Here is a 15715-nt window from a genome sequence, read left to right on the forward strand (position 1 = left end):
ACAGATTCTTAACAGAATAATTTTTGTTTCCTTCAGAAATTTGAGAGAAGCACGAGATAATGCTGTTGCAGAAAAAGAGAGAGCAGTTACTGCTGAAAAGGAATCTTTAAGAAAATATGATCAACTCTTAGAACAGTAAGTGTTTTTAAAATACATATAAAAATCTAAAGGTATAACAGTGTTTATATCTAGGAGGTCTGGGTAGGAGGAATGACTAACTTTCTGCTTATAAAGAATAAATTGAATTACAAACTCTGAAGTTGCAGTCTTAATTCTTGTAGTAAATTCTTTCTGTTATCACTGCAGTAAAAAGATCAAAGTTTGGTATTTCTCTTACCATGCTGTAGTGACAAGCAAACATAATTATTCATTTCATAGCAAGAATGTCAATTTTATACTGTACAGTAGCAGTGGTCAAACTCTGAACCTGTTTGTGGGGTTTTTTCTTTAGTTGAAGGCAGAAAATGGTCTTGTAAGATGACTTCAATTAATAGTTTTTATGAAGTTTGGATAGAGGGCAGTAGTCATGAAGAATTAATTATGTTTGATACATGTTTCTCTTCTTAGTACTGCCTCCTCTCAGTCTTTCATACTCCATGTGTAGAATATATTGTCTATACCAATGTGCAGTTCCATTCAATGGGGAAAGAAACTATAGTTGATTTTTTGCCTGTTTACAAGCATTCTAGCTTTATGTTCTGTAACGCCTTTCCTTACTTTTTGTAAATTTAGAAATTATGCTTTGCTTAAACTATGAGGTCATGTAAAACTATGGACAGTAATCAAAGTTGTTCAGGTTAAGTTTGCCATGTGTCTTTAGTTTTGGATTTAATTCATTCTTTAATACGTTTTTTTTTCTATAATGAAGAGATCAGTTCATTAAGTGACTGTACTACCTAGTCATCTACTCAAAGGAAGTACTAGATGAGCCTTCTTTGCTCTGAATAATTTTTTAATTACAGTTAAAATGTTGTTAACTTCAGCATAGGAACAAATTTATTGAAGCTTTTAATTTTTATGTGTAGCTCCTAAATGGTAGTGGTGATGCTATTGAAGAAGTAGCAATGCCTAAGGATTGAAAAAATGTGATTTCTAACTGATGATGTCAAACAGTAGGGGTAGGTCTAGAGCAAATGAGATGTGTCAGAGGACTTGATATCCATGGTGAGTTTAAGGGGCTGAACTTCAGATTAATTCTAGTTCAGCTGAATGGGCCCAAGGGTGCAGAATGCCTTTTAGTGGTTAGAGCACATTGGACAGTTGTTGGGTTCTCAAAAGGAATTCAGTTTGCAAACTCTGAGGTGATGGCTCCACAATACAGAAATCAAAGCCATTTGCATAGGGAGGACCAGGAAACTTGGTTCCAAACTGATCTCCTAGGTTAAAATGCTAATGTGAGTCAACAGTCACTTTTTAATGAGACTCCTACCTTTCACTGTGGTAAGATTTACTTAGACATGGGGATTTCATATATAACTGGAAACTCCTCTTGAAAATCAGTCTGGCATATCATAATTTGAGTTTGCACTTTTACTTTATAAAAATACTAACTTTGCAATTCTTCTATATTTATTTTTAAACTTAAGAACTGTGGAGAAAATACTTTTCTGTCTAGCTGTATTCCTATTCATGTAATGTGTCCTTTTCTCATACTGTTGCTTTATTTTGAGGAGGGATGTCCCACTGCAATTAGAAGCAGGAATCTTACTTGATAGACTTATGCTTCTGTGCTCTTATAGCTTTTTCTAGTGATAAGCCCTCCAGTTAAGTAAACCTCTCATTTCCTCGTGTTAAATCAATTAGTAAGTTGATTAATGCTGGGGTTTGGAGTTCTAAGAAGTAGGTAGCTCCTCAGAAGATTATTTTCTGCTTGGGAACATGGAAAGCCCATACTAGCCTTTTTTGAAATGTTGATGTCTCTCTGTAAAAGTACCTCATTTCTAACCACATAACAGGTGTCAAGACCGTGACTCTCTTCACATTCCAAATCATCTACCTAAGTGAACTGCAAAGTAGCTAACTGGCATGTTGAGAGGGTAGAAATACCTTAACTTGAAAGACCCCCAAATTCTGAATTTACTGTGGACTCACATGTGGAACAAAGAAATTTTCTAATATCACCAGAACCCCCTGAGATGAAAAAGGAATACCTGTGTTGTCCAGTTCTGTATTTAAGTGATTATAACAGCTTGTTCTACTTTAGTAAAGACAAGGTGACTCATCGTAGTTACCACTGCTATCATAATCTGTATAAACAAACATGTTTGAAAGCTTCAAAAGTATGTGGAATGTTGACTGGCCTGAATGGTGGTTAAATAAAGCCCCTGGCAAATCTTGTGATCAGAAGTGTAACTAATACCCAATTTTCTAGTCAAGTGCAGTTATTTTCATTTTTTTACTCATGTTTGTGATAGTTTTCTGTGAACAGATATTTATAAATGCCAGGGAAATACCAAAGTGATAATATTTGTGAAAGAGGTACATTGAGAAAGGATCTGCCATTTCAACCTTAAAGTAGACCACTCTTATGTCAGGATGTAAGTTTTGTTGCTCTCTTTGCCATTACTCATCTGTAATTTCTGTCTGAGAATCCATATTTCATTTACCTATGACAATGACAACAACCCTAAAGTATTTGATATTTTTGGGTTTAAGTCTTCTTGATGTCACAAAGGGAAACATTTTCACTTGTTGTTAGTAATGTCACTTAGGACTTTTTTCCTAATTTCAAAGCTGCATTACCTCAGTTGAAATTGTCTAGGGGTAGAATAAGCAGAGCAATTCTGTAACAGCTCTGTCACCTACACGGTTAAGTGCAGGTGCTAAATATGTTCCAGCTTTTCCTTTTTTTGAACACTCCTGGAGTGTTATTGTCAAACTATTGACCGTTAATCTGTTACTTCTCCTTGCCAAGAGAAAAAACATCCAACCCACCAAAATGCCAACAGCAAAAAAAAAAAAAAAAAAAAAGGCAACACCAGAAAAGTAGAAGTGCTATTGGGCTTTTTCCTGATAAGGTGCTTAGTTTCCTATAAGGTACAACATCAAACTGAAATGATTTCTTTTCTTAAAGGGGACTCAGAGGTCTAATATGGCGTGAATTCATACTAGAGCACTTCACCTACAAGAACCATCTCTTGCCTTTGATTATTGACTTCCTTGAAAGTCAAATTCCTTAAATTTCTTCTAAAAGGAGTATAATATAATTTTCCAAAATGCAGCTATATCAGTGGAAACTGGTTTAAAAATTCTAGAATTATTTGGAACACAGGGGAAATTCATACAAAACCTTTCTTTTCTTAAAAAAATGCTGCTCACATAATGTATTTGTACTTTTCCTATTTTTGTAATGATAAAGTGAAAAGTGTAGTGTAATGAAGAGAAACAAAAATAGGTATGCAGTAAACAGAAAATGAGTATTCAAGGAAATTGTGTTATGGCAGTGCTGTTCCTTCAATTTTGCAGTGAACACTAATTATAAAAACCCTTGGTTTTGTAAAAGTTAATTTAACTTCCTGCCTCTGTCCATTAGGTAATAGGATATTTTTAATTATGTACTTTTTTTCTTTCTTATTTGCATATACACAGATAATGAATTTTAAACCATGTTTCTATAGTTGTGTTAAGTCAGGGTGATGACTTCAGAAATTGTCTAGAGCCTTAGGTTTGTTCTATAAAGATTTCAAAGTATTTTGTAGTATTATTATTTAAACATTTCTGGGTTGATGTACATAGCTCCGTTTGTAAAAATTACTGAATTTGTAATGGATGATCTGCTACAGGTAAAAATACCTTTAGGAGTATTTCTGTTGTTTCTGCTTGGAAATGCTTTTCTCAAATGAAAAACAAAATAGAATAAAGATTATTGACATTTCTTGACAACATTTGTCTCTGCCACATAGGTTAAGAAAAGTATGCAAAAAGCTGTCTGCATGTTTGTGTTTACAGATTTATTGCTTTTCTTTCCAGTCAGCTGCAAGCTGACTGTACAACTTAGAGACTTATTTTAGTCTCTCCATAGTCTTTTTCATTTGAATCTCTTTTATCTGTATTTTTTTTGTTTTTCATAATTGTGGTATATTTTAGAATTTTTCAGATGCTATTTGATGCTAGTCATCTGTCTTAAACTTTTTAGGTGATAGATAGAGGGGATCAATTCTGTTCATCAAATGTTTTTTTAAATAAGGTGAAATTAAGATCCCTATATCTTCTTATTAATTGCACACAAGCCTAGAGGTCTATCATAGGTGAGAAGATAATTGGATAAATTTCCTGAATAAATAAATGTTACACTACATTTAGAATCTCTGTGGAGCATGCAGGAATCTCATAATTGGATTTTCCTTTATTGCATTATACTTTCATTGTTAACACTAACATTAAAACTAATTATTTTCCCCTTCTGATAACATGTTTTTATAATCTGGATGTTGCTGACTGCAGTGACAGGATTCAAATATTAAAATTACTAGCTCAATGTCTATATTTGCTGGAGTTACTGCTAATATTTAAATAGGGGCGTATTATCTCTTCAAGAATAATTATATCAAATGAAGATTTCAGTAATGAATTTTTAAAAATCCATACTGAACTCTGCTGGCCAAAGTAGTTCTTGGGCAAAGCTGCCATCGCTCTGTGATAAAAACTACTGTCAGAACTTCATACTCCCTACACATGGCTGTTAGGTTTGTATACGAGGTGTTTTGTAATCCCTTGAATTGAAAAGCTATGTAGGTCTTGAAAATCACTACCACTTTAAATCTGCAGTTTCAGTTAACTCTGTTTATGCTTTCCAAAGTGCTTTTTTTGTAATAATAATTTGCTGCTGCTGTATTCATTTATGACTTCTATCTTATGATGTGTATGTGTAATTTTTTAACACGTAGAATTTCTATCAGAATAAAGCCAAGCCCTTCAATGGCATTATTAGACCTTGTTTAGAGTTCAGCCCTAGCCAAAGTAACTATTCCACATTTCCCAAAACGACCTTCATCTTGTTCTTCTGATGAGAAAGTTAAATACGAGGTACAACTAAAAGGGTAAGATTGATGAATGCAGTGCAAATTGCTGAAAGACACCCTCTCGGAAATTCTGAATCAATGCAAAGAAGTCTGTGAAAGAACCAAGAGCAATACCATGATGGAGAAGCAATGAAAAAGTCAATTTCCCAGGTGACTAAGTCTAGCTTGTTTCCAATCTGTAGAAGCAGCACTGAAATACGTAACAGAAAAAGTCTATGTATCCTGTACTGAAATGACTAGGGAGGCTCCTACTCTCTTCCTTTTCTTCTGAGGATATATTTACTTGAACTTTACATCTTAATGGATGTAAAGTTCAAATAGGATGCATTTTAATAAACAGAAGGAGAGAACCCACTTAACTGATTTGATGAAATAGATGAATAATAGTGTTGGGAAGACTGCACACTTGCTAAAGCATGCCTAGTTGTTTTTTGTTCTTAGATTCCTAATCAGGATCTTAAAATTTTACATTCTTAGCTAAGACAGTGTTCTTGCAGAATGAATGTTTTGAGCCCTGTAACCAGTCACTTCGTAACTGTAGCTGTCTTGATGTTGAAGAATTATCTGCATCAAGACTCATAGGAATGCTAAGTTAGTCTGATGTCTGACCTTTCTGAGCTTCATTACATCTGGAGCACAGGCTTTGAAGTTTGTTCTCTTACTGTGCAAGGAATGTTTAATGATTATATTTATAGCTCTAAAAATCTTTTATTTCAGTTGCTCTTGCCCCAGCTCATAAGAAATAGTTCTCACAAAATATTTTCAGCCTCTGAGGGATGCTTTGGAAAAGTTGTAATACCAACATATCATCATATCATACAGATTTTCAATAAGCCTTGTAATTCTCATTTTACTTTTTATTTCCTGCTAGCCAAAATGTTTTAATCTTAAAATATTACAATTAGTAGAGGCAAATTGTTAAAATGGTGCAATGGCTATTCTGAGTAGCTAAAAAGCTATTTATTTACTCTTTCAAGTCCTTAGGGTATTTTTGCTAGCCTGGAAAGGTTGAAATATATCATGTCCTTTGAGAACAAATTCAAAAGCACTTGCAAATTCCTTCAAAGAGGGATTCTGCATTATAAGGGTGCTGCTGCTTATATATATTTCTTCAATTACTGGGTTGAAATTTCCACTGCAGTCCATGATTCTTCTATGACTGTTAGTATTCCTCAGGTACACACCCATTTATGTGACTCACTGCACCCAGCGTCTCATTAATGGTGAGTACTGCCAGGAAGAACAAGTAGGGCTCCTTTGTAACTCCTTACCCAATCATGTTTCAGGTAATAAATTTTACATGGGTTCAAAATGAGACTGGAAAAGCTCAAGATAAATTTGAGAATCCCTTTACAGGTAGAAAGCACATCACCTTTCAGGAAATGCTCAAGTGAGAAGTAGTTGAACACTAGTGGCAGAGGATTAGGGAGAAATATAGAACACGCAGAAGCTTTTCTTGCTTTTCTCAAAACACATTTTTGGCTGCAGTTGGAGCCAGCTTTATCAGGCTACATATGCCTTTTGTGTGATACACTACAGCCATTTTGTGTAGAACAGGAGCTATGAAACACGGGAACTTCCCAGCCATTTTAATGCATATGCTTTGGGTCCCTTTGGAAAGGGGACATTACATTGAATGTAATGAGAAGATACAAATGAAAGCTTTTATCTGAAGAAATTGTTAATCTGGGTTCTTCTGTATTTTTTCTAAGATTGTTACATACATCAGGTTATCTATGCAAATAATGTGTTTCTGGAGTGTTTCTAATCATCTGGGCTTGAAGGACTAAATGTGTGTGTGAAGTCCCTACCAGCTTTAAGTAACCCAAAGCATTAACACTTCAAGGACGCGTGAGAAAAGGACCTGTTTATAGGAAACTCCTGAATATGTTTCTTAGAATACAGAAGGAAAACAGGTTAAATAACACCATGACCATAAATACAGCCACGGAATGTTAATTGTATATGTTTACCAAAACAGTGTATTATGATGCCAATTCCAAGGCTAAATTCTTCAAAGAAGGAATACTGTATTTTCTGTGTGTCTGTACAAAAAATTTGATCTTCAAATTATGGCTATTTATGTAATACTGTATTTAAGACTAACAAAACCAACAACATTTTAATAGTAATTTTCTTCTGTAATTACTTTCTCAGTCTGTGGTTACCTCCTGAAAAAGGATTCTGATTACCTTATGGAAAAGAATGTTATGCTATAGTCATTTCCAGATAGCAGACTTTGAAAGAACAGTGTCCAATAGGTGCTTGTGTGGTGTGAGGAGGAAGTTATAGCTTTGTGATGTTAAAACCTCATTATAAATTCTGAAATGATGGACATGAAGACTTAGCATTGATGAGTGAGAGCTTTGAGCGTAGTGTTGGCTAGAGTTTGTCTTCTGCAGAATCACATTGGAATTGTTGAGAAAATGCTAGATATAACTGAAGAAAGCATTAGACTGGTCCTCATTTCTGTTTTGGTGACATCTGTTTCATGTGAGTAACTCTTAGAAATTGGAAAAATGGTGGTATGTGCTTCTGGAGCAGAGCATAGGTAAATAATTTGTAAATGAACAAATAAAGAACTGTCAGTAAATGAAGGACCATCATAGTATGTTCCTTCACAGACACCCAAAATAGTGTACATCAGTGAGCCAAGGTACTTTCATGCCATAAACCACAGGGAGCTGTTTGCCTTTGACATAAGTCCATCCAGCACTGAATATGCCTTATTAATCACATCAAGGACTTCCCAAAAGAGAGTGATGTATGGTATTTATGTGTAACGCTCACAGCTGGTGAGTCCACTGTTCACAGCTGATGGAACAACCATGCAAATCCTTGGCAGCTGTTTTGTTGCTTTCTCTCTTCATGAGATTGGCATATCTGGTGGCCAGTGCCTTGATGAGGAAAGAATGGAAAGTCCGGGATTGGAGGGCTGATTTCCCTTTCATATGTTCTTGTTTCCAGATAAGATTGCCTCAAGAATGTATCCCAGACTTTGACTCAGAGAGTTGTTTACATTCAGGGACACCAGTAAATTTTTTCTGAAATTGTATGTGTTCAGTGTTGAAGTATTGCATCCCATATTGAATAGTGGGAAGGCCATGTCCTTCAGTTTACTCAGTGCAAAGCTATTTAGATAATTTTTACAGCTATTTGTGTTTCTAGCTGAATGATCTAAAGGCACAGTTGTGTCTACTTATATGACTGTATGGATAACTGTGAGTGTATTCTGTGAAACCAGCAAAATGCATGTGCAATTAATGTTCAAGTCATAGTTAGCCAGAGTTCAAGAGCTTCCTAAGGAATAACTTGATCTGAGTAGCTGTAGGGTGGCAGTGTGAAAGATCAGAAATCAGAACATTTTTACCAAACATCATTTAGCCATAGTGACACTTGGCTGTGACATGACATTTGAATCATGGGGTTACCAAGAGGGTGGTACTACCTTGAGCTGTTTTTGATATCTGTGAGGTGGAGCTGATTTAGGAAAAAAAAAAAAAAAGGTAACTTGGAACCTTAGCAAGACCAATAGGCTCTTCAGCAGGAGATGGGAACATTTGTTCTGGATGGGCCTCCAAGGGGAGCACAGTATGAAAACAGATATGCTGGTCTCTTCCACAGGGTGGCTGCTGCTGATTAGGGGGAGGATTTGTAATTCTGTGGGAGGAGTGTGGTGAGAGGCAGTAAGTACACAGAACCTGGGGACTGAATAAACCCAACCAAGATGGAATGGAGGGGTGCATATGAAACACTAAATCAAGGGGCTTTACTAGCAGTAAAAGGCTCTTTTAGTTCTTACCACTGGGCACAATCCATACAGATCCTGTTCATGTGTCTATACTGCCAGCCCTTGCTTGTGAGCCCTGTTTAATACTAGGTTTTTGTATTAGCAAAAAACCAAATGTTGCCAAGTCAAGACCTGGCTGCACAGATCACCCTGCTGACTCCTCAGGTGTGTGAAGGTACAGACTCTTGTGTGTGTCCCTTTGAGGTACTCCAGCAACAAAAAAAAAAAAAAAAAAGCCATAGTTTATGCAGCTTCATACCCTTGGAATAAACAAAATTGAGAAACTTTCTCCTAAGAGGAAGTAAGATTTTTCCATCAAGTGGCAGTAGAGTTGTAGGAATAGATGTAACTAGAAATAGATTCCTTTGAGATGAGGCTTGGGCACTACATAAAACGCTTATACCTGTCAGGTGCTTAGTCTTTATATGAAATGTTGGATTTCATAATAGACATGTAAAGTGTACATACTTGTACTTACAAGCCTATTTGTACATCTCCTGTAAAATTTAAACATTGGATATGTTGTCAAAATGCTGCAGCTCTTGGCTAACATTTTAATATAAATACTACTGCGTGTATGTATATAATCTAGTGTAAGCTTTGATGTGGAACTTGTCATCTGGAATAGTTTTCATAGATATTTTAATTGTTTAGTGGAAAGTGTTGCCATGGATAAACTGATATGGAAGTGCACTGATTCATCCCTTCTGAAATTTAGCTTAATGTTTGCTCTGATTTTTCTAAGATCTTTAGTGTTTCCATTCCAAAAATGTAATCAAGATCATAAGTTTCAAAATGCTTCAAAAAGCCAAATCTTCCCATTTTACCTTGGATTGCTAGAATTGGTTGTGGGTTATAGAGAGTGAATCTGTCCCACTCAAAACACTATGTGAAGGGGAAAAGGTTTTATTTGTGCAAAATGGTACTGTAAGTAGATGAAAATAATTAGAAACCATAGTCCTTCCCTTGTCTTTATAAGCTGCTCACTTCAGGTAATTAACTGACTCCTGAATCTCTGAGTACACTCATGATAGAGGGTTTCTCTGAACAGTAAAGGCCAACCAAAGCTTGATTAATGATAATCCTGTGACCCTGTGAAATGCCCAGTATTAGGTGGAATGGAGCTTTTATTAATAACTCCTTTTGAAGATTTTTAGACCTAAAACCAGGTGACGAAATACTGTTTTTATTGTCTGTTGCATGTTCCACTACAACATTTTTATTTTTACGGACCATTACTTTATAGAAGCTAGTGAGGCTGGGATTTTTGATTTTAGGTTTGTCCTTTATGACACTGTTCCCAGTCACAGGTTATGAAATCTGGGTCGAATTTTCTGTATCAGAATTCTTTTTTTCTGTTTTTCAAAGTATTCTATATGCATAGATAAATGGAATACATTTCAGGTTTATTTTCACCGTGCCAGATGCCTTCTTCTTTTCAAAGTAAAGAAACTTTTTAAAGTAGTGCATTTGCTGAAGGCAGTTGTATTACTAAAATGTGCACATCTACAAAAGCAGTTGACATGCTCCAAGTTAGAAGAGCTACCTTATGGTAATTTGTTTGCTTGCCAGGGCTGTCCCCCCACCCTGCATTTTCTTACCTTGTAAAATAATCAAATCTTCCTTTTGTCCTTTGTCTCAAATGGTTATCTATTTAGACTGTACAACTGTATTAAACAGTTTTAGTTTAACCATTAGAGTAAGAAAAAAAACCTGGGATCTTTTTTTTTGCTAAATTGATATCTTTTGGCAGAATTACTAATTGTTTTTGAAGACAGTTTTACATTTATCTTTGTAAGTCTCTTTTGTTATGCCAGCTGTCTAAATCTTTTCATAAACTTCAGTTAAAAGAACATATTTTCCGTGATTATTTTAAAATATAATGTTTACTGGAAGGGAAGTCTAGTGAATTCCCACAGATGAAGTGTGAGTGTATTTCTCCCACTTGTAAATGAGTTCTTATTTCCTACAGTATGTATTCTGGTACCACAATGAGTCATTTTCAAGATGTTTTAGTTTAGCTTCTAAAACATTTAAAAACTTGGCAGATACATGTAAATGAATGTCACATCTAGTTTTAGAAACTGCTTCCAAAAGTATTTTGCTAAAATGAAGACTGTGAATGGACCTTTCAGAATGCAGAAGTGTCTTTTGTGATAAATCTGAAGTAATTTGCAGAGGTCTTTTGGTTTGGCTTGTCCTTTATTGGGGATTTTTTCCTCACCTTTAGCCGGTTTTAGTTTAACCATCCAGTAAAATAGGGAGAATACTTTTGTGGAAAAGCCCTAAATTTTATACGGTGTGTTGTTAATTGGATATTTTAGCCAGGCAATTAATGTTAACTAATGTCAGTATGTTAACTAAGTTTTGCTAATTTTCATACTATTTTATTTCAAAATTTTTCAATTTTATAACTTTTTCAAAATTAATGTAGTGCCACCTCTGCTTTAATGTGATTTAATATGTTTAAGATTATATATGCCATGCCCTCCTTAAATGTATTTCCTGATGCTACCTTGACAGTTTAACTGTTGGAAAAAACCTCAAGACTAAGTAGTTTGTATGATTAAAAGAGACTGAGGAGTTATGGGAGTGGAGTGCGAGTCAGAGGAAAACAGGGGAGACCAACCATGTTTAGATTCAAAAGGAAAAAGAAGAAAAAAAAACAACCAAAAAAAACACCCCAAACAAACAAAATCTCCACTGCAAAATGACCAGTGTTCCATGTCTGAGAAAGTCACGTCTATTGTTTAAAGAATATTTTATATTTTAACTTCAGTGTCCTGGCTTCCTGGCATCTGGAACATTTAATATAAGGGGACCTTAAATACTTTGCTCACATGTGAGACCTATGCTTAGATACATGTACATTTCTGCAGTCTGGATTTGAATACCACACTAAATAATTCCCAATTGTTGGCAACATCTGTATTGTCAGTTATGGTAGAGATAACTTTGCAACCCCCTGATTATTCTGTTCCAACTGTAACCATCTGTATATTGTCCATGATGCAACACTATGTTATCAGTAAGGTCTTATTGTAATTATTATCACCCTTAAAAATTTCTGTAGCTTTTTATTAGACTCAGAAAAGAATGCGGAAAACAAAAAACTTGGATCAGTAAGTCCTTTATGAAAAGATTTATTGGAATCCATTTTTGCTTAGTTATGTGATATAAAATATAAAGGAAACCTGTTTCAAAACCCTTCTCCACCTGTCCCCCCCCCCCCCCCCCCCCCCCACCTTCCCAACCCGACTGGTCCTAAATATAGTAAATGTTCATCAAGGAAAAAATCAGAAAAAGGAGGGGAAAAAGTTAGTTTAGGGGACTGAGAATCTTAATTGTTCTTAATTGTTTTGTCAGACAAAAGCATTTTTCTCCCTAAATTATGTCTACCTTGTGAAACTTGCAGAGGATTGATGATAGCAAAAAGTAAGGATGAGAGGTGGGGAAGAGAATAGTGTAAATAAGAGATAAAAAAAAATAGTAGCCATGAAAGCTTCACTGAGTGTGATTCATCTGAGTATAAAATATATGGTGCAGTTTCCCACTTTTTCTCTTTGGAAGAGTAATCTAAGTCAGGCAAAGACAAAACATTTGCATGAAGGGATTGGGTAAGTGGAAGTCCATGTTGGAATTGATGGCAGACTCCATTTCTTTTTTTCTGCCCATCCAGTTACCTTTGTACAGCTGTTTGTAGAGATGGAAACTGTGAATCTAATTCGTGGTAACTTTGATACGAATTTTGTTCAGTACAACGTGAACATCTCCTTGCCATTCTAACACTGAAAACCTTTGAACATCATATTCAGAGATCTCAGTTTTGTTCATACTACTGTTTCGTAATTTTGTGATTTTTTGAAGCATTTTTAAAATGTAATATGCTATTGGACTTTGGATGAGTTCAAACATTAGTTTCTGAGCAAAGTAAGTAAAATGCAGCATGGATTTTAGTACGGTGTTTACTGTGGCTGTCATCTGTCTTGTCTAATTTTAAATGACTGTGCTGGGATGGAATCATGTCTGTAAGGTACCTCTTTCTTTCCATTGACTTATTAAGGGAGTCTGCACAGCAGGTTCAGGTGTAGGTAACCACATCATAAACAGCAGAAGCTACACAGCTCAAGTCCCACATGGCTTTTCTGAGTAAAAGGAGTTCAGCATAGACTCCTTCCAGAAATTCATGGGTTTTGGAGCTTTTATGTTTTACCATCAGTCTTACTCAGTCCTCTTCCAATGCAGAATTGTAAAGCCTTTAAGAGTGTCTCAAAGTCTGGTCAAAAAATGGAATGTTTTCATTATGAAGTGCTATATGCCTTATATGCTGCTTTTTGGGGCCTTTTTTTAATGAACTCTACTGTCTTCCATGATTGGAAATATTTTGATTGACAGAAATTCAATCACTGTAGGTCTAGATATGTGATTATACAAAAGATTGGACCTGATTAATGAAACTACAGAAGGTAGGAACATCCTTCAAAATTTTCGGTTGCAGATACCTTGCAGTAACTCAAAAAGAATTGCCAAACCCATATGAAGAGGAAACTTGCATTTCTTTTTTTTTTTTTTTAGAGAAAAGGGTAGAAAGGACAGAAAATATCTGTGTTGGAGCAGAGATCCATCTGTTGCCCATGGGAGGGGTGGTGGTTGCCCTAAGGAAGCCGTGACACTGTGGCACTGTGGGAAGCCCATGGTGGAGCAGATTTGCTGTCAGGACTTGTGACCTCACAGGGACCCATGCTGGAGCAGTCTGTTCCTGAAGGACTGCACCCAATAAGAAGGACCCACACTGGAGAAGTTTGTGGAGGGCTGTCTCTAATGGGAGGGATCCCCATGCTGGAGGTGAGGAAGAGTGTGAAGAGTCCTCCCCTGAGGAGGAAGGATTGGCACGAACCTGGGATGGACTGACCACAGCCCGCATTCCCTATCTTTCTGCACTACTGGGAGGATGGGTGTAGAGAAAATTTGGAGTAAAGTTAAATTCAAGAAGAAGGGAGGGATAGGGGGAATGTGGTTCATTTTAGGCTTTGGTTTTGTTTCTCATTACCCTTTTCTGATTTGATTGGTAATAAATTAATTAATCCCCAAGTCGAGTCTGTTTTGCCCATGATGGTAACTGGGGACTCATCTCTGCCTGTCCTTATCATGACCCATGAATCTTTCATTATATTTCTTCTGCCCTGTCCAGGTGCAGAGAGATAGAGTGGCTTTGGTGGGCACCTGGGATCCAGCTGGGCCAATCCACCACGCTTTACTCAAAATGTTGGTTGATAAGTACAGGTTTTGCATACATTAATGACTTTCAAACAGGTTGTCATAGGGTAGATTTTCCCTGACTAGATTCCAGTGAAGTCTTACCAGTACCTCCTGTTCTCAAGCACCACCTAACCTCAGAGGCACTTAAAATCATTCCAAGTTGGAGCACATTTAGGTAGAGGTCCTTGTGCATGCTCGGAAGTCTCCTGGTTTGGAAAGCTAAGTGCTTATTTTGATATGGGTAGGAGGTGCTTGAACTCTGTTCAAGTCCCTGAAGGGCCTGTTTTTATTAAAACATGGCTAACTCATTCAAGATCGAGTTCACTCCAGAACACTGTTAGAAGAAGAGGTAATGGCTAAGCTTTGCCTCTTTTGTAACATGATTCAAGCACTCCCCCAGAAAGTTGAAGACCCTTGTCCTTTCCCTCTTTCTAATTATGTAAAGACGTTTAGGTGTTACCTGGAAGCTATGTCAATTTGTCCAACAAGTCTTGATATACATGATGCATGAGTTTAGTAAAATGCCACAAGAGGAAAAACGAACAAATTTGGGGATTTTTTTTTTTTTGGTGAAAGTCAAGCAAACAAATTCTCAAAATATTATATAAATGCAATTAAATATAACTTTCAGAATCTTCTTGCTGTTTCATTGTCTTTTTTGTACTTCTTTTTCCATTATTAAATGAAGAAAAAACCGAAAACTCTACAAATGTGGATTTTGGCAATATAGTAGTTACCTATAAGGTTTATAATCATTTTTAGATTAAGCCTTTTGGATCATTGATTATTTTGTCATTTCATGTAACCATCTTTTCAGAAATTAAACTCTAAACTGTACTATTCCTAGTGGAAGACATTCTAGTTGTTATGTTCAGATGGGGTTTTAATTTCCATTTCAAGATTATTTTCTCCTGGTTTATATCACAGCGTTCCGATGATAGCATTAGTCAAATTTATCTATTGTTTTGTCCTCTTAAAATCTTAGTCAGACTTTGTTTTTCTAGATTGTAGCTTATTTGATTTCTCATGGGATAGATTCCTTGTTCTCTTGGACATCTGAGTACCATTTCTCTTAATCCTGACCTCGCTTTAACACAGATAACTGGAATTCTGAATAATGTGTCAGATAATTTCCTGCTCTATCTCGTATGTTACCATAATTTCCACTAGATGTACCTGAGTGATTCCTGGAACTTTGTGTCTTTTGCATAGCTGGGTCATGTTAGCAGTTTAGTTATCCTAGTCTCATGTAACAAATCTAGATCCTTCTCCTCAGTCTGCTCTGTCTAGTAGGAGTATGGATGAACAGTTAAGTTCCCTAGCCCTGTTTTAAGTCTTCCATCCATATATACATTGTTTTTAGTTTTGTGATTATGCTACATTATTATTGTTCTGTGAGAATCACACTCTGTCATTTCAGAGAAGCACATCACTAGAAGACGTGCAGTCATTTTTGCTGCAAATACTTAACATGAGTACAACTCACATAAATGAACCTGTGCTGAGTACACCTACAAAGGAGCTGCAAATGTCTGAATTATTATCATTCCTCAAATATGTTTTTAATCTACATTTCAGATCTTCAACTCTTCTGTGTTGTGTCAATATGATAAAAAAATGGAATTGCTAGAAAAGGAAAGGAAGT

At 35.9% G+C, this 15715-nt stretch overlaps 1 protein-coding gene across 8 annotated transcripts in view; it reads left to right on the top strand.

Moving 5' to 3' along the window:
- Positions 1-15715, top strand: part of PIBF1 (progesterone immunomodulatory binding factor 1) — a 109825-nt gene that overhangs the window by 31543 nt on the left and 62567 nt on the right. For all 8 annotated transcript variants that reach the window (XR_005255778.1, XR_005255779.1, XM_038127307.1 and 5 more), the window contains one exon: positions 37-135. Coding sequence is in view for 6 of the 8 variants with exons in the window: in XM_038127307.1 (XP_037983235.1) it covers positions 37-135 (99 nt within the window). In the remaining 2 variants the exon portion in view is untranslated. The remainder of the gene's footprint in view (positions 1-36; positions 136-15715) is intronic.

The sequence above is a fragment of the Motacilla alba genome, chromosome 1 (genome assembly GCF_015832195.1).
Source record: "Motacilla alba alba isolate MOTALB_02 chromosome 1, Motacilla_alba_V1.0_pri, whole genome shotgun sequence".
NCBI lineage: Eukaryota > Metazoa > Chordata > Aves > Passeriformes > Motacillidae > Motacilla > Motacilla alba.